Source organism: Rhododendron vialii, chromosome 3a (genome assembly GCF_030253575.1).
Source record: "Rhododendron vialii isolate Sample 1 chromosome 3a, ASM3025357v1".
NCBI lineage: Eukaryota > Viridiplantae > Streptophyta > Magnoliopsida > Ericales > Ericaceae > Rhododendron > Rhododendron vialii.
The window spans coordinates 35,936,371-35,956,927 of record NC_080559.1 but is presented as its reverse complement, the minus strand read 5'-3'; the positions used below and the strand labels follow the sequence as shown (position 1 = coordinate 35,956,927).

Here is a 20,557-nt window from a genome sequence, read left to right as displayed (position 1 = left end):
TAAAATACTGCAAATTACATAACATAACCATAATTATTATGACAACACAAAAAATTGACATTTTCTTACCACAATGTGTCGTACCAAAAGAATATTTAGAATTGTGCATTCAATATACTTGATATAAAACTAATTTCTCTGTTGTAACTGAATGTACGGTTAACTTGCAACCGCGACACCATAATGACGATCAAAACTATTGATTTCGTTATACTTGTTGATTAAATAATCCACGTAATTTTTTTGGCTCGATAGGGTTTAAAAAGCCCTTTCATCGGCACCAAAATTCAATAGTAAAAGGATTTTTTTTGTCTGATTAAGGGTGTAATGATAAGCGATCAATTTCATTCTTGTATCTGGATATATTAAACTTTTTTTATTACGCAGTTATCGATATCTAATTTTGGTGACAATGCTGAATATTGTATGACTTGATATTCTAACAGTTATGATCGATCATTCTAAAAATATATTCGCTAACGACGTTTAGTTATGGTATGGTATTTTGCCGATTATAACTATCATTAACTGAATATTCTGATTAAATTTTTTTATACAACACGTTGTGGGTATGAAAACGTTAATTTATGGTGTTGTCATAACAAATTTGGTTATATTACTGAATTTATGGTTTGGAATTTTGTTAATTATAACTATCGTTAACTGAACATTCCAATTGAATTTTTTTCATACAACACGTTATGGGTATGAAGACGTCAATTTATGTCATTGTCATAACAAATTTGGTTATATTACTGAATTTGTGATATTTTGGTCTTGTTACGGAATATTTTAATCAATTTTCTTTGCTATGACAGTTGTGGGCATGAAAATGCCAAATTATGGTATTGTCATAACAATTATGGTTTGTTATATAATTTGTAGTATTTAAATATGTTTTCTTTTGATATGACACGTTGTGGTAAGAAAATAACAATTTTAGGTGTTGTCATAACAAATTTGGTTATTTTACTGAATTTTTTGTATTTTACATATGTATTTTGTTTGGGTATAACAATTGTTGATTCTGGTACGACATATTTTGATTTTGTTACGAAATATCATACGTGTAAAAGAATTTTTGGTACGACTCATTGTGGTAAGATAATGTCAATTTATGGTATTGTCATAACATTTGTGGGTAGCATTATTTAATTTGTGATATTGTACACATATATTTGGTTGGAGTACAAATATTATGATTTCTGGTACGAATAATTATGGTTACATAATAACAATATTTTTTAACTATGGATAACCTGCTAATGACCTGTTCAACAGGTAAATTTTAAAGTAGAAATTGTAACTAGCATCAAAAATATGCATTAAAAAACCAAAAATCGTCATAATGAAAATCATAAATTATCATGATTTAGACATACGGTATACCTTGTGTACCATAGCTTTGTCCTTTATTTATAGAGTTTTCAATTGATTGATTTTAATAATTATATGTTGTAACCTAAACGTGATTTTGAAAGTGTACTTGTTTAAATGAACAAATTGAGATCTAATTGTAGGAAAGGAGAAACGGAAGAAAACGAGTCACCTGGTGCAAATACGGAAGGAACCAAAAAGGAGATGAAGAAGGAGAAGTGATCAAATGTACCGGTATATCTTCCCTTTAAACTCAACAACAGCAACAGCGATGGCTTCTTTTTTGGTGGCCACAGGCACAGGCGGTGGCTCTGAGACTAGTAGTCTTCCTCCGGATCTGATATTCAACATCCTTTCGAGGCTTCCGGTGAAGGCTCTTGGTAAGTTCAAGTCTGTTTCCAAACGATGGCTCTCTATCATCACTGACCCCTATTTCCTTGTCATTTATCGCAACAGATCTCTTCACTACCCTAATTTACTCTTGCTTCGTAATTGTAATAAAACTACTCCCAATCTGCATCATGATGATGATGATGAACATGCCCAATCCTCCGCCGGAATACAAAACAAAACCGCCTATGCCCATGTTGTTGAGGTCCTTTCGCTGGGTTTTGATGGAAATCACTTTCTTGATCAGTTTAAGATTGATGTTAATGATAATATCCTTGATTTGTTGCCTTCCAAATCGGATTTGCTATGCTTTGCTGCTGAAAATAGCTTTTATGTTTGCAACCCTAGTACCCAAGAATTTGTCAAATTGCCCGAGTCCAGTTGTTGTACGTCCAGGGAAGTTAATGCTGGTTTGGGCTACATTTCCTCCAGAAATGAGTATGTCTTGATTCATCTGTTTGACAGGAGTTTGGATCTTAGTGGTGATTCTGATTTTGGGTGTGAGATTATGAGGCTGACTGATGGTGGTTGTGCTGCTAATTGTTCTTGGAAGGTGGTCGACTCCTATTGCCCTTACGTGGTGAGAGGATGGGGGGTTTTGGTTGAGAATGTGTTTTATTGGATGATTTGGGAACCGTATGACCATCCGGGTTATGAAGCTATTGTGTCCTTCGATTTGGACAAGGAAGAGTTTGGGACGGTTTCACCACCGGAAGGGTGTTTTGATCCTAGGGCTGTTTGGTCATTGGTGGAGTTGAGGGGGCTGTTATGTTTGGTTGATAGTGCATCGCGACCTTTTATTATGGACATATGGGTGTTGAAGGATTGCGTGAGCCATGAATGGGTTAAGGAGTATAGTATCGATCTGAATGGCTTTGGCAAGGAGTTGCTGGAATTCATCCTTCCTTTGGATCAGTGGGATGGAGAAATTCTGATTGACGTGAAGCAAGAGAGTCTCAACTGTTACAACTTGGAGAACAAAAGCTTCAAAAGGATGGACAACCTAATTGCTGGAGAATGGACATGGTTACGGCTTTATACTGAGAGCTTTTTTTCTCTGGGAAGTCGATAGATATAAAATTCTTCTCATCTTCTTTTTTTGCATGAAAGTTAGTTCGGGCGTTTCAGCCTTGGTTGGTAAGAAATTATTTTTCTGATTTCTCCCAACAGTAAGCACTAACAAAACGCTATCCAACACAATTGGATCAGGTTATAATGCTAAAGAATTACCATGGAACCTTTTCTTTTCTTTTCTTTTTTTTTTTTAAAACTTTTTAGAGAACTTTGGTTCAGTCTTATATTTCTGATTGAACAAAGACAGTAATGACTAGTTTTGAAGGAGACTTCACAAGTTTAATGAACTCGGAGTTGTTTCTACCTTTCTCCCTGATATGTTTGGTTTGTTTCTTGTTTCTATGTTAATGACATGTTTGATACAAATTGTGATGTACTAGAATGATACTGGATATTAGTTATGCTTCTCTGCTTGGCATTCTATTCAAATTATTTCTTTGGTTAAGTCGTCATATTGGAATTCATCCTATTTTTGGCAGCCTTGATTTTTTCTGTTCTGCCCTTCCTTTGGTAAGATTTGGAAATAAGCATCATTTCAGTTTGGCACATATTTTTTATTGCTGTTGTTGAGAGTGAGTGGCATGTTTCAAGATGTATTAGATAAGGTTATGGACTCTGTTCTAGTCGTGTGGGGTTTAGATTAGCTTGTTTTTTGTGGAGCACAACTCCATGAAAAGAAACAGAAACAAAGATGCACCTTGTCTGTTGCAGTTATGCAATATATCAGCACAGTATAATTCGTAGTGCAGGTATATTGAACAGATTCAATTCTTCCTGCATGATCTCAGAATATGACTGTTGAGCTTGAAAATTAGTTGCTTTGCAATTGCAACTAGCATATGTTTTTAATTTCATGCGATGGCGGTACATCCCTCAAATGCAGGTGACAAAAAAGGGGAGATTTGGAACTTGTACATGCTTGGTTGTTATTTTGAAACTAGTTTGAGAGCTATACAGGAAAAATTAGTCTTTCATACATTCTTCTTGCTTTTCTTGTTTTCTTATTTGCTCCCCCTCCTTGTATGCTTTGTCATCTTTATGGCAAGTTTTGAATTTTTAATGTCTGTGGAGCCCTCGTTATATTGCCTTAATTAAGCATGTCTTTTGCATTTATATCTTTTTGACGTTTTGTTCTGTGCAGCTTGTGAATGGCACCGTAGACTTCTACATCACTGATTTGTAGTATGGGTACTGCAGTTTTTATTTGTTGAGAATAGCATGAATGTTCCTTTAGTTGGTCGTCCAAATTGTGACATCTAAATTATTTACCTTTCCTTGCAAGTTGGTCTGTCATCCCCTAGCATTTTCCCACTTGATCATGTACTATAATTCATTTGAAGAGTTTACTTCTGTCCGCCGTATGCTGTTGATGGTTCAGGAAAATTAAATACAATGGTTAATTTGGATGCTCCTCTCTAGTGTCACCACCACCCACACCCAACCCTAATTGCATTTGTCAGTAGTGATATTTTGCAGGGTTTGCCGTCTTTGCAATTGCATTTTTTCGTTTGGATCCTCTGAATATGTGATCTTGTCAATCTGTTCTTGATGCAAATGGGCTGCCTTAGAGATGAGAATCGTGTCCTGAATTTTATGTTTATTGGTTGGGTATGAACTTTGTTATGTATTTTCTATACATCTTAGACTGTGTATTTTCTATATGTCTTAGACTGTGCATACATTTCTCAAAACAGCTTTTGTCAATTGGACTGCATGCCTTCAGAATGCGCCCGGCTGAGAGAGTACCCCTTTCGTCCTCTACTGTCTCTGGAATAAGTTCCGTTGGCTGAGATAGTAAGTTGACAGTTCACCAGCTCCAAAATTTTCGATAGGAGGGAGCCCTGGCAGCAGTAGAGACTTTGACTCGCAATGGATTTTAGACATGCCCGGTCTTCTACTCCTCTCCTTGCCCGAGCAATAATCATACTATACTATATACCGCATGTTGCCACCATGAAATGATTGCGTGTGAACCAAATAAGTATGAGCAGTCTTTGTTTGCAGAAGAAAACCAAAAAAAAAGAAAGGGAATTGCAGTTTACCTAATGGGATGGCAGCACATTCGATGCCATTATTTAATTATTCATTTTACAGCATTAATGGAGTATTATATTTCCATCGTGATAGAGTTCAAGCCCTTCATATCCACGTGCTTGAATTGCTATACTTTTACAGCAATGCCATTTATTGATCCTCAAGGGCGAAGTTCTGCTTAAATGAACTAACTGATGATGTTCTGCCATTTTAATTTGTCATGCTCCATACTCTATTATTTTGGCTCGCATTGTACGTGCTCAGCTAATTAAGAGAATGCCTAATGAATAATCATTGCCGTCAATATGCACATCTATATATCCATGATTTACTCTTTTTTTAATAACTCAGGTGTCCGGGCAGCTTACGCACATTTCAAATAATTCTAGGAGACCAATCCAACCATTTATTAGTGGGGCTCAATTAAAATTCGAGCAAAACCCTGTATGAACTGGCTCCAAAAAATGTCGCTGCAGCAAAAAGCGTCAAGGAGACCAATCCAATCATTTATACATCACTCCTTTAATTGGTTTTTGTGATATTCTACTTTTAAGTAGATGAGATTCCCATTAGACAGTTCAAGAATTTCGAATCAAGAGGCGTACCTTACCCGAAGGACCAACAGATGCAAATTCAGTGCTCACTCTGGGAGGCTAGTGATTGGGCAACAAGAGGTGGGCGTATCAAGATTGATTGGAGTCTTGCCCCATTCACTGCCTCGTACCAAAACTTCAATGTCCTAGCCTGCACAAGGCCGCGTTCCTCATCTTGTTTCAACCAACCTTCCCACAAATCTTGGCTAACCGAAACTCTGGGCAGAGTAGGCCAAACAAAGCTAAATTGGGTGCGACATAAATTCATGATATACGATTACTGCACCGATATCAAGCGCTTTCCCAAAGGCCTGCCTCAAGAATGCAAACTAGCATGAGTGACGATGACCAAATTAAGAGCTTTGGATAACAAGAAGTCTTGTTCTCCTTTTTTAATCTACATGTTACTCCATAAAACAAGCACATTATGAAAATGAAAGTATAGGGTCCAATTTGGTCCTGACGAAATTGGGACTAACGGTAAGACTTCAGCAGAAATAGTATGCTTCTGAAAATACCGGGCTTCTCATTTTACTTCTTTGTTCATTCAGCTGTGTAACCCATTTCTGAAAATTTCAGACGTGATTTATGGTATCCCCTTACAAGTGAATCTATCAACAACTCACCCTAAACTTGTATGAAGTAAGTAGATTTTCATATCAGAGACAGAAAATACAACAGATCGAAAAACAACAGAAAATACATGGAATATTGCTGTTCCCCCACGAAATTAAATTTACTCTTTGTGGTGCTTTCAGCAATAATACAGACGTGCATGCATGCATCCGTTAACAGAAATTCGATATCGTGGAGTACAAACCGAAGTTCTCTTTTCCATACAACCTGCAGGGGAAAGCATATATTTGTATTTGTCATCCGATCCTATAAACCAAATGATTGTGGGTTTTGAATTAGAAAGGCCCTAACTTTCATGAAGTTTAATGGCCACATCTAATTAGACAGTGACTAATTTTCAACAGACGGCTATTTGCAATACCAATTTTCAAGCACAATATAAAATTGAATTTTTTTTGGCTCAGAAAATTATTAGGAAGTTATAGTATTTATTTTCAAATGAGAGTGCAAGAGATTTGTTTTGCCAAATCACTAATCAACAGCATATATAGTCTACCAACAACCTATCACCTATGAACTTAGAGATTATTTTTCGTTGAGTATTAATTAGTTCAGCCAATTGAAATTAAGTACTTTCTTTTCTTTTCTTTTTTTGTTTGTTTTGGCGGGGAGAGATTCTAACCAGATGAGAAAGCAATGATGACGGCTGAACATTGGATCAAGGCTTGAATTCGCTACCTCTTGCCAAAATACGACACATTCTTTATTAAGGGGAGTGATTTTCGCACTCTCCTTGGGAGTGCTGTTAACAATTTGAGGAGTGCGAAAATTAACTTCCCCTTTGTTAATTGTTACCTTCAAAAAGTATCAACAGTAACCATGTAGGTGATAGATACGAAAATAAAGTGAATATCTGCATTTTGAGAAACACATTAAATATAATATATGCGAATCCATAGATGAATGGGTAGAGATCAGGGCCGGCCTTAGGCATAGACCCACCCGAAGTGGGCCCCACACGTCGTGTGGTGGCCTGCCATGGCAATTTCGTGCGGTGGCTAGCTGTAGCATTAATTATTGTTCATTTTAACTTGCAGGTCCCACTAGATTTAACCATAGCGAGCACTAAAGGTCACAAAATTATGCTAATAATACAAAATCTACTTATTTGGAAATTATTCCTTGTAGAAGTGAAAACGCATGGGTTCACTCCTGGAAAAATCCGAACAGATTTTCCTTGCCGCCTTTGCTCCGATGATTTTGTTTTTCAAACTTGCCTTGATGAATTCACATACTGAAGCATTGGTATTTCAAGAAAGGGTCTTGCTATTGTCAGTCTACTAGACTGAAGCTAAGTACACTAGAAGATAAGAAAAATACGTATTTCTGTATACTTTTTACACCTTTTAATAAACATTCACACATTTAATATTGTCAGTCCATTGGGCTGATTTTAGAATTTTCCTTCAAGAAAAAAAGGTAGGATTGTTTGTTTCACTTTAAGACCAGATAAACGAATTACTCCCATTTAACTTGAATACCATGGCACTTTGATTAATTAGTGAATAACACTAAACAACACACAATAGCTCGTTCAAAAATTCCCCTAAAAGTTCAACTTGGCATAAGACAAGAAAGAATAATTGGATTGAATCAAATACTTATCATAAAACATATACACTTCTCCACTTTAAAAAAAAAAGAGAGAGGATATTTTCAAATTAGAAACTAAAAAAATTGTGTAAGCGAATCATAGGAAATCCAAATATTTGGTAGGAGCTAATATCACAGGAAAAAAAGTAATAGCAAAACAAAAGGACCCAAGAAAAGTAATCCAACATTGTGTTCGACAAATAAAGGGAAAATGACGGTTCAGGACGTGTTTTGATAATTAATACCCATTAAGGACATACTGAAAACATTTGTTAATGCTAAAAATATCTTTGGCGGGTATTAATTATCAAAACACGTCATTGGCCATCATTTTCCCCAAATAAAAGCACCGGAAAAACGTGCATGCGTCGGCAATAATCTTGATTAATGAACACTTATCTTCAATGAGTTTACAGAAAGTAGATCACGTATCCTTCTCATATTTTGTGGATTTTAATGCTAACTATGATTAAATCTGACGAGACAGCTTACAAGTTAAAATAAACAAGTAATAAAAGTGAGGTTGGAAAAAATCGGACTCGAAATGTTAACCTAAGAAAAACCTCAATAAAAAGTGGGTAAGTACGGTCTCAAATAATTTGTCTTGGGCCTTGGGGTTGCTGATGAGAAGTCCACTATATCTTATATCCTAACAGTTGGGCATTTTATGCGTGTTCGTGGCTAATAAAACCCGAAAATGGGAGTAGGTGGACATCCATGTACCCATCATTTCAACCATCTAACCTGTTTTGGTGTTACTAAAAAATAGACACATTGTATAGGAGCATCTGAAATGATAATAATCAAAATCAATAAACAAAATATGTCACGACAGCATTTAATTATTTATTTAGTTCATAATCAAATTTAACAACCTCTACATCCACATTGGTTATTTTTGCATCCCTAACAAAAAAAAAAAACCCCACAATACACAATGTACATTTGTCCAATCGCAAACGAATTTCAATCACGTACCTGACCATACCAAATTATTCGTCTAGATAAGACGATTCTAATATGTGGTGTTTTAAAGTTATTGAGTTTGGTTATTGGTAAAAATTGTTAAATTTGGTTATAGAATAAGTGAAATTTGGTTATTTGCTTCTTATTATAATGTGAGGTATTTTTTGAACATTATTGTTAAATTTGTTTATCCACACTGATCATTTGCTTATTACAAATGGGGATGCTCTAAGAGGAAGAAAATAGAGGCAGAGAGACAGATCTGAGCTAGCTTGTTTAACAAGTGCTCCGGACCTCCCTCCGGTTTCATGTATGTACTTAATTAATTCAAGTTGATGGATCAATAACCGGCTGTCGTAATTTACCATACAAAACCACTAACCGGAGCCTATGGCAAAAAGACAAAAGATAAAGTTAATAAAGTCTAAATCTAGTTCTGTTTGAAAAGTATACATACCCACATCTCTCTTGATCTAAACTCAAAAGAGAGAAGTATTCCACATCCAAGAGTACTTACTTCATCAATTAATTATTTCGGCATTGATCATCTTTTAAACAAGGATCAATGCATGATTGCATCATCCATCCAATCCAATAATTGTGTATATATATATGAAAGGATGTATATATATATATATATATATATATAGATACAAACGGTACAAGTGCTTAATGGAACTTTATCCTTATTGTACAATATTCACTAGACTAGATCGATCTCCGTACAAAATAAATCATTAATGACTGTAAATTAAGACCAAATACGTAGCATGCATGCATGCATTTTATACAAACAAAAATAAAAAGAAAGTAAATCCTTGATGAAGTAACCAACCAGCTGATCGCTCCTTGCTATCTCAAATATATATAGAGATCTTATGTTGCATGTCTTTAATTTAATTTGATGCAAATGATGGCATGGATGATCGGGTGGCCGGGGCTAGCACTCGGGTGGAAAACCTTGAGGAAATCGCTTAGCATCAGTGCAATAGTTGTAAATCATGTAGTTGTTTTGGACCCATTTAATCCTTGCTTGGCCAGTGTTATCCAAAGATTCAGACATCCAGGAATTGGCACTGGAGCTGGATGTAGTGCAAGAAGAAGAAGAAGAAGTGGAAGACCAAATGCAGGCTTGGGCAGTGTAGTTGCGGTAGGTGGCTGTGAATGGGGCTTGACTCCAATCGGTCTTCACTAGGCCACCCCTTGTAGCCCAATCTTCAGCGTCCCACAGGCTTGAGTATATCCACATGGGCTGCCCATTTGGGAATGCGACCCCATTTGATGCCATATTCTTGAATTGTCTTATGGGAGTTCCATCCACTGAGATGCTGATATAATTAATTGAGTGAAGATCGATCATCATGATCGAATTAGATGATCAGATATATAATAACAATTAGAAACATGAACACAGAGACAAACACACACACACACACAGGGATTAAAGATCAAGAGAGAGAGAGAGAGAGAGAGAGAGTTACGCTTACGCGCGTACGTACTTACATGATGGTTTGGGGATTCCAAAGCATGGAGTAGGTGTGGAAGTCCTTTGTGGGGTCAAACCAAAGATAAAATTGTTGCTCTCTATCACCTTTTCCTTGTGCGAAAACATTTGTGTGGAGGACATAAGGGTCTCCACTTAGATTACCAAGAAATTCCAAGTCGATCTCGTCATGACCTGACCCTACTGATGACAGCTGCCATGCAATATATATATATACAGTAGAGTTTATATATGCATGCAACTATATTATTACAGTATTAATTAATCCTTGACAAGTATATATATATATATATATATATATATATATATATATATATATATATATAAAATTACGCAAGACAAATTATTAGAAACATATATTGTGGAATTTTTTTTTATTTTTTTATAAACGGATGTCTGAACCAACTTGCGCGCACCTCGATTAATTCTGGGGTTCTGAAGGCAAAGACCGAGCATAACCTCCAGTGATCCCAAGATTTGGAATATTTGGCCTTCGTTAAAATGAAACCTATGATCTCATGGAGGAACACTTATTACTTTCTTACAACCACTTGGCCAAATTTCTTGGGTTGATATACTGTGCAGTTTGCACACGATAGAAAACCTTTATCTCCGAGTTCTGGTACTACTACTAATTGCACTGACCGACACAAGTTTTACTTGGAACCTTTGGTACTAGTGTCCATAAACATGTGTACGTAGGCATCTAGGACCACTTTGGCGTAATAAGTTAATTGCCTTTTTGGTTTTTTTTTTTTGTTTGTAAGTAATCATTCGTATTGAAGAGCGCAGTCCAAAAAGTAAAATAATGACAAGAAATTTCACCAAAACCAAAAAAAAAGGCCAATTTTACTATTTTTTGTTCTTTTATCTTTTTCAAAGTCCATATTTTGTAACCCTTTTTATTTATTTGTCCAGAAAAATGATTAATCCAAGATAAGTTGATGAAATTTTGAAACAAAATCACTTATTTAAGATAAATTTTATCTACCCGTCTTTAAGAATAATTAACTTATTCCAAACTCACCCAAGCTCACTATTCGATATAAGCTGATAACCGTCACCGGTCTTGTTATGTACCATGCTTTCATTATTTCAAAGTGAGGACTTTGGGATTTTGAAATACAAAAACCTCAAGACATACTTCTTCGGATGATAAGTGTCAATACTTTAAGAACTGATAGATAGTAAAGTCCGGGATATAGAGGAGAAATATTGAACAGAAACTAATGGAAAAGAGAGACATGAACATACATAATACGTGGTGACCGTGCCAGCAGAATTACCAGGGACGAGCTTCATCTGAATGTCAAACTTTCCGTACATGTATTGATTCACTGATTGAAATCCCGAACCAGATGCCCGATCAAGGGAAAGAGTGAGAAGATTCCCGCTGTCTTGTATGTTTGCACGTCCACCACCAAATGTTGTTTTGAAATCTTGGTTGAAGTTACCAGCAGACGCTGCCACCACCAAACAGCTAATTACCAAAAGACAACCCAAAACCATTGAGTGATAATTCATTGTTAATTTACTGGTTATTTTGTTTGGTTGTAGTGACGGTGGTCTATCTAGCTAGGATAGTAGGAATAACCAAAAAATGGTGGTGAAATGTATGAGGATGGCTGGGGTCTTTATAGTAGTAGTTGTTTGCAACTTTGCATGCGTGTTTGAGAGAGAGAGAGAGAGATGTTAGGATCAATATTCAATGGTATTGAAGTGCGTGGGTGGGTGGGAAATATGGTAATGCATGCATACGTGTGGAATTGGGAAAGAAATTAGAGTGATAGGTATTGACTTGGCTTGGCACGGTGAAGTGTTCGGGACCAGACAGCTAGCTAATTAATTAAGATGCTGTAAATTAAGGGGTTATCAAGTTGTACGTACGTATTCCCATCATTTGGGCAACTACTAATAATTTTGCTATCAATTCTTTTTGAACCAGTTTATTTTATAGAAAATACGTATTTGCTAGTAAACAGTAAATTTTTATCTCTCAAAATCAGTTGAAGTGCGCATAACTTAGCACGGACACAAATAGAAGATCATCTTTAGGTAAGAGAGAAAATGATAGGAGGATGGTGGGGGGTTCTATTCCATACATGTCTTGTCTTGCTATACACACACAGTTGTCAGACGTAATTAATCTTATGGCCATGGAGAAATTTGAAGGCTGTCCAAGTCAATAGCGGGTCCTCAACTTTATAGCGATTCATAACAGCTAAGGCTACCTTCTACCTATCAAGCTCTGGAATACAATTAGGACGGTAAAGCATAGTTTGAAACATTAATTAGACCCCGTTACTTTTAGGGTCTTAGATTTTAATCAATATCTTGTTTTTCTTCAATTATTATTCTTATTTTTTCTTTATTTTTTTGGGAAGTGCTACAATACACACCCTTTATTTGGGTGTGTATCATATGCACCCTCATTGAAATACACTAAAATGTTATGATTCCCAAAATGTTATGAATGTATTACTCAAAAGTTATGAATCATATGATGAAAAGTTACGAATTTTTAGTATAAAAGTTACGATACGAAATAAAATGTTATGAATGATCGGTCCTACAAGTAATTTTTTTATGAGGTGGCACAATATGAACCACACAATAGGTGCATATGGTACACACCTTAAAGGGGTGTGTATTGAAGACTTTCCCTATTTTTTTTCAATCATTATCCTTATTTTCAATAATTACTACTCCCTCCGTCTCCTTATTATAGTCCAGTATTCCATTTTGGACTGTCCCTTAATAAGTGTTCATTTGGTAAAGTTAGTGGATAAAAGTTGATACATTGTCTATTTTGTCCCTAAAAGTAGATTCTATTTTGAAAAGTTAAAAGTAAGTAAAAAGTGTAATGATGATGGGTAAGTAGGGAAAGTGAAGGAAAAAGTTGATGTGAAAGGTATAATGATGGTGTTTTTTTAATAAGTTGGAGTTACGAAATAGGAGATTTAAAAAGGGACGGAGGGAGTATATTTCTCTTTACACTCATAACCTACAAATCCAAATTCCAAAACGAACAGGGTCTTAGATCTTTTGTCAATGATTAGAGCCGTTTATAATGGAGAGATCGTCAAATAATTTGTCCACACAAAAATCCAAGTTGATTGAATGCCCGTAACATCTTGGTGAGAACATTTATATTTGAAAAACATGGTTAGATCGTGTATTTTTTCTGAATAAAAGTATTTCGATGAAGTGGTTCAAAGAGTCTGATCGATCAACAAAGATTTGTGCATGGACGTTAATTTATTTGACAAGCGGTAATATATCTATATATATGTATATGTATATATATATGAACGGCTCAAATCGACGAGAAAATATAAGGGTATAAACAAATTGCACTTACAAGAAAATATAGTCCTTTTCTTAAGAGCTCCCCAAGAAGGAAGAACAGAATAGTAAAACAAACGTGTTTTGCTGTTACACCGCTTTGTTCGTTGAATTCTATTGATCTTCTATGTTAAATAAAAAATAGTTTTTTTAATAGTTTTTTCGTTAAATAAATAAGGACTTTTGATGTATCTTAATGAATAAATTCAGCGGTGAATACTTATATGTGCGCTCGCGCGCACACACACACAGATACAAATAGATAGATGTATAAATTGTTTTCCACAATGATGTCTACTTGTAGTCGATGGTGAATTTTGTTGACGTTATGAATAATTATTTGCCCCCACTGCAATATCATGAAGCGGATGTTTCGTCATTGCTTTTGCTTTTCTCCTCAATGTACCACCCTTATCGAGTTTTTTAATAAAAAAATTTTGCTAATTAAAAAAGCATTCTTGATCTGCCATTGCATTAATCTCATGTTGCATATGGGATAACCGTAGTAACATCATTATATCAATAATATAAAATAATGTTCTTAAATCAATCTCAATAATCAAGGGATCATCTAGCTCTTCTTCGAAAGCTTCTCTTCCACAACAATAGGTAGGATTAATACTGCTAGTACTTCACATGCAAGAAAATATTGTTTTCCTGTCTCCACCAACTTCATGTATATATATGTAGCAGTACTCTCTATATATGACTAAGTCCACCAATTTCATAGAATGTTTTTAGCATTTGTTCGTATAAACATAGTACTGATCGCTCGCAAGAAGTTGATTTTTTTTTTTTTTTTGCCAAAATGTTAGGAGGTTCTATTAATAGGAGAAACAGTACATCAAAAACGCAAGAAGTTGATTAGATGATCTACTGATCACTCAAATTGCTAGGTAGCTATATATTAGCTGTCATGCATATTGTCATATGGCAAATTGTATAAAAAGCTCTCAAATTTTGTCCTATGTACTCCAATTATTAGTGGTTCTTTTGTGCAGAGAGATGACGGAACATTGGAGAGAGAGAGAGCAAAAAATTGTAGTACTCCAGTAAATGAGAAGTGCCCAACAAATACAATGCCTCATTTGGGGGATGGGGGAGAATAAATCTAATAGTACGTACTTGTCTTTCCCCAAAATTATGCTACTCCAGTAGTACTATATATATATTAGAGTGTCCTAATCCTTTTTGTCACAGGATCATGTTTTAAGATTGTGTACTGTTTCACATTAATTTCATTTCTAATCACACGATGATGATTGTCTTCTAGCAAGCAAGTCTGAGTACGTACATCGTTGCAGTCAAGTCGAGATTCCACGGGCAAGGACGGAACTAAGATTTTATCCTAGCAGTGGCGAAATATATACTAAAAAAATCTAGTGGTGGCAAGACTATATAAATTAGGCATAATTTTTTTTATATATATAATAATTAAATTTTTTAAAATTCTTATCGTAGCGGTCACTGCCACTAGACCCTCTAGTCCCACCACAGGGAGAGGAGTAACTAATTATATATTCAGATGATATGTCCTGAGGCACCACGCGCCATGCATGTGGCACCACCAAATAATTTTTACTGATAGATGGTAATAATTAATTCCGGGAAGAGATGGATGAGATGAAGCTTGAGTAATTAATTATTTGGTGGGCTGTCAAAAGTAGTCTCAATTATGGCGTGAAACTTGGGCAATCTCCGGCCACTTCCATACAGTAACATCTACTGCTAATTAATTACCATTAGCCGAAAGTCAAAAGATAAAAATCACGACATGTCCGTGACAGTCACAGATGATGAGACCGCCGGGGCCGGAGTGAAAAAATTAGGGAAACTGAAGGCTAAGGACATGTTTTGGCGGGTATTAATTATCGAAACACGTCTTTAGCCTTCATTTTCCAAAAAAATTATACTAGTAATTCCGTGCTCTAGCTAATTCTAGGAGGACTAGAAGTACAAGTAAGTAATGTAGTATTAAACTAGAGCAACTTGTTTTCTGACTGGGTCAATGGTGATTGACGCGCGTTTTGTTTTGTTTTGTTTTGCTAGAAATTTAAGTACTAATTATTATTAGTAGGAGTAGTAGTAGTAGTATACTACTCTATATCTTAATCTAAAACTAAAACAGTACTTGATGATCAACTCCAAATACATGCAGCAGCAGCAGTAGTTCTTCTATATAGAATCAGTCAAACGTTGCTTTCATGCAAAGCCTGGATCTTATCTGGCGATGCTGAAACCTATGCTTATCATATAGTAGGAGTACTTACTATGATATACACACACACACACACACACAATTAGCTAGCTAGATGCCTCAAAATAATTGCAGTCGCCCAATATATAAATTTTTGACGCAAATCGCTAGATAAGATAATTAAAGCCACTTTCCAAAGTGAAATTGTTCCCTTTTAATTAACTTCCTCGATTTCGTAAACTTAGAACCCAATACCTAGTCAGTCATGTTTTGCAAGCAAAATACCAAACCAAATTATCACCCAACAATCAGGTGAAGGAACAAATTAAGAAGAGTGATAAATGGTTTATTATGCAAAAGATCAAGGAACAAATCTGAAACTTTAAACACAAAATCAGTGTTGATAAGAACTTTTTATCTAACTCAAAAGCTTAAATCTGAAAATGGTATCAAAGCGGCCGGGCCCCTTCTTTTTTATTTTTATAAAATTTATCATCCACACCTTAAGAGCTACGTACATGTGACAGACTTCAAACACGGTTGCACATGAGAGGGATGTTATAGAATACAATTTCACATTACTTGGATAGGAAATTAGTGATCACTTAATATAATATTAGGACTTCTAATCTATCTGACAGCTTAAGCTTTTGGGTTACATATATCAGCAATTTAGAGCAGCTAAACGCGTAACCAACTAAAGAGAATTATTAACTCAATCAATTATATTGTCAACAAGCAGCTACCAAGTAATAATCGACGGGACCTCTTGGTTTAATTAAGCAAAAAAATGAAGAAAAAAAAGTGGACTTAAAATCCCATTAGAAGCATAAGATGGGACGTTTCACCAATTATCCCACTTACAATAAACCAAAACAAAAGGAGAAGCTCAACTAGCAAAGTGAATCTCACAAAAGTCTTGTGAAAGGAAAATGAAACCACTGTGAATTACTAAGAGAAAAGTCCACTTATATATGACTCTTGTAGGTTACACCCTCTTAGGTTTATTTGTGCATTCACACCCCTTATGCTTTGTGAAATCATATATGCAGATGCTTCCAATTAACAGGAAAAATGCAAAATCAACTAACGGAAAGGACAAAAAGTCAAATATATGCCCTCATCTTCTTCTTCATTGAATCTAACAAATCCATCTCCTATACCAAAAATCTGATCGAATAGTTGATATTGTAGATATTGTAGAGTTTGATGAGTACTATGTACATCCATACTAATATTTAAGTCGATCAGAAATTGAAACCTCGTGGTCGAATAAAATTTGTATAAAGTAAATTTTCAAGCTTAAATTTACATTTCATTTTAACAAGAATAAGATCATCGAGTTCTTGATGTCTTATTAATACATAGATGCTTTATTCTTTGATTAATATATTATGAAGACTCGGATAAAATTTTGGTTAGATTCAAAAGGCGTGTGAGATACACCTCCATCAACATAGACGGAATTGGGTTTTACAGAAGGTGCGGAATTAGGATTTTTTAAAAATAAAGTTCGGATCAGATTGATAACGAATTTAATCCGAATCCGAATCCGATCAGATATGTATTTGGGTATTACCAAATTCAGATTATCGGATCAACGATATCTGATTCGGATTGGATTTTTTTGAATCGGGTTCGGATCGAATTCGATCCATTGAGAGAGGCCTATGTAGTAGACCCCATGGCTAGAGCTCCAAGCATTGGGTTATCGATCAGTCAACCGACGCTTTCATGCAAAGCCTGGATCTTATCTGGTGATTCTGAAAGCTAATGTTTATCATCTGCTAATAAATAAATAAAGAATTAGATGCCTAAAAATAATTCCAATCGTCCCTATCCGAAAGCAAAGAAGACACGAAAATAACAATTAAGGATATACATTGATCATCCCTTTGTTTGAACTTCAACCAACTTCGTAAAATCAGAGAGTTTTGGCCTAGTACGCTGTCATTCATTGCAGAGCCATGTTGCTGGGTAATTCACAATGCAAACGAGGAGCAAATCAGGCCCCCGGAAAAAGAAAAAGAAAAGAAATTCTAAATTTAAGGACAAATCTTAAGCCACTGAATAATAAAACCGAAGGTAACCCTTTGTATTAAACTCATTTTTCATCTACCCTATACTTTTTTTTTTTTGGGTAAAAGACGATTCATTAAAACAAATTAAGCGTTTACAAGTCTAGGGTATGCAACCCCGCTCAAATCCGCATACAATAATATAGCAATACAATTTGGAATAAAAGGGTAGACATGAAAATCTCCCACCGACACCAGAGCGTTATTTGCCAACGCATCCGTACAGTGATTTGCTTCCCGGTAGACATGGTTGATGGCGACCACATCAAGCTCTAGCATCAGAGACCTACAATCAAGCAATATGTTACGAAGCGAATGATTCACAGCATTAGCATCGTTGAGCAGTTGAATGACACCGCTAGCGTCCACTTCCACTTCTACTTCCACTTCCAGATTATGTAAATTGCTTTCTTTAGCTAAAGTTAATCCATCCCTTAAAGCCCAGATTTCGGCCATAAGGCTGGAACTAGCACACATGTTTCTGTGAAACCCACCAATCCATTGGCCACGGTGATCCCAAATAATCCCACCCGTGGAGGCAGCCCCTGAAGTTGAGTTAAAAGCTCCATCCGTATTAAGTTTATAGCGGTTAGAACATGGTGGAACCCAACCAACAAAGATGTCTTTTTTCGGAGGCGAATTCGTGTGGTGAACCATAAAAAACCACTCCAGGGACTTACTCAAGATAGTCTTAGCCAGTAGAGTGAGGTCCGTAGCATTCGAGTTGGAATTGTGATCGAACAAGCAGCGGTTGCGGTCTGTCCAGATGTGCCAGATGGCGAAGAGGAACACAATATTATAAGGGACACCAAAATGGTGATTGCCCCTAACTTTCGAATTAGCCAAAATTCAAGTATATGGGTCATCAGAATGGTTGGACAGAGGTATTTGGAGACTCGCCCAAACATTAGAGGCACTACTACAATCACGTAAAACATGGCAGGTTGTTTCTGTGGCAGCTGAGCACCAAACACAGTGCGGTGAGGACGTGATATGGCGCAAGAAGAGATTGTTGCGAGTGGAAAGACGATCTTGTGAGACAAGCCAAACAAAGTGTTGGATGCGGTAAGAGCAAGGGAGGTGCCAAATCCACTTCCAAGAGAGATGAGAGGGTAAATTGGTATCAGGAGGAACTGAGGAAGAAGTGAATGGGCAGAGTTACAGCTGAAATCCCCATTGGCAGTAGGGCTCCAGATAATTTGATCGGGGGTAGGGTTGAACCATTGGAGAGTGGTTGTATGGATCGAGGAAAGGATATCATTAGGAAGAGTGAGAAAGGGAACCAAGATTCCAAGAGTTGTGAGACCAACAGTCTCTAACTTTGAGACCAATCTCATTGTGGGCAAGAGGACCGGAAATTCTAGAACGAAGAGGGCCCTCACCCGTCCTGTTATCCAGCCAGAAAGAAGTGGAGAGACCATCCCCAAGACGCATGCGCGTACCTTTATCAAAAAGATCTTTACCGGCCTGAATGCCCCTCCAAGTAGTGGAGGGTCGAGAGCTCTTCCAATTGGTGGAGCGATACCTACCTTTAAGAACGCGAACCCAAAGGGAGTTTGGATTTTTGCTAAATTTCCAATTCAGTTTAGCCATGGCCACTAGATTGTTATTCCTTATTTTCCTTAATCCAAGACCCCCCACGGATTTAGGCCGAGTTACTGGGTTCCAATTAACCGCATGGGGTTTTCGTTGGGTTGAAGTTGAACCCCAAAGAAAATTGCGGTTTAATTGGTTGATTTTGTTGGAAACAGAGACCGGAAGAAGATTACAATGCATGATGTGGGAGGGAATGGTCTCAATAACAGATTTAAGCAAGGAACATCTACCTGCAAGCGACAGGTGATTGATTAAAATTTAACTCTCATTTTTCATGTAACTTCAGACTGTAAACTTTCTAAATTCTGAGCTTGGCGTTTGGGCATTTTATTTGTTGACAAAATGAAATTACATTATTTTTACCACAAAAGCAGGACTAACCAAGAAAATACGCAACCGAATTCGGATATCAATCATTTAAATTGAGTTGATTAACCAAGAAAGAGTGACGATCTGACATTACTATAGCAGAGAAATAACCTTCTCTTGTATGTCTCCCTTGGTCTGATTTCCATCGGAAGATTTGATTTCTTGCCCATCTTTGACCCCTCAAGACGGAGAAATGGCACAGCCATACCGTATCCAGTTTATATATTTGTTCTACGCCAGTACATCTCATCCTGATTCCAAATTAATATAGTCGTAATGAGTACTGCTGAATAACAAAAATCTTTCGTGGAACAGTTCTTACTTAGATTTATCACATGCACTGGGGTGCAAGTGTTGGGTATATATGTTGGGTATTTGCCCATGTGTGATTGCATTAAAAGAAAAGGAAAAGATTAAATGGCAATTAATTAGTTAGTTTGCATGTAAATGTGATTGGTTCGGTGGTTTCTTGAGAAGTGCAAGGCTAGCGGGTGTGCATAAATTCCCAAAGAGCCTTTGTGATGCTTAGCCCAAGGAGCTTGGGAATTTCAAGAGCCAATGTGTAGATGCTTCTCTCCTCTATCTCTATTTAAAGAGAGAGGTATGCATTGCTATGGTGCCGAGTGATTTAAAGGAACAATAGTGAGGGCAGTCCATTCGGGGGGCTACAGCCTACGTTGGCCGTGAGGTGAGAGGAGAGTAGTAGATGTGAGGGAAAAATAGAGACGTGAGCGTGAGTGAGAAACATTGTATAAGAGCTTAACAATGGTAACTATATCTTCGTAAGTAATGCGCTTCAAGTAAA

The 20,557-nt window shown here is 36.4% G+C and overlaps 2 protein-coding genes across 2 annotated transcripts; one reads left to right on the top strand and one right to left on the bottom strand.

Moving 5' to 3' along the window:
• The first annotated feature begins 1,648 nt into the window (after positions 1–1,648).
• On the top strand, positions 1,649–2,839 carry LOC131321375 (putative F-box protein At1g47790). The gene has a single exon (XM_058352358.1). The coding sequence runs from the start codon at positions 1,649–1,651 to the stop codon at positions 2,837–2,839; it is 1,191 nt and encodes a 396-aa protein (XP_058208341.1).
• Positions 2,840–9,329: 6,490 nt separating this feature from the next.
• Positions 9,330–11,875, bottom strand: LOC131320934 (probable xyloglucan endotransglucosylase/hydrolase protein 23). Its single transcript, XM_058351855.1, has 3 exons — positions 11,422–11,875; positions 10,167–10,360; positions 9,330–9,991 (listed from the first exon to the last, which is right to left on the bottom strand). Exons 1-3 carry the CDS (start codon positions 11,689–11,691, stop codon positions 9,604–9,606), a joined length of 852 nt encoding a protein of 283 aa, XP_058207838.1. The 5' UTR covers positions 11,692–11,875; the 3' UTR covers positions 9,330–9,603.
• Between the last annotated feature and the right edge of the window lie 8,682 nt (positions 11,876–20,557).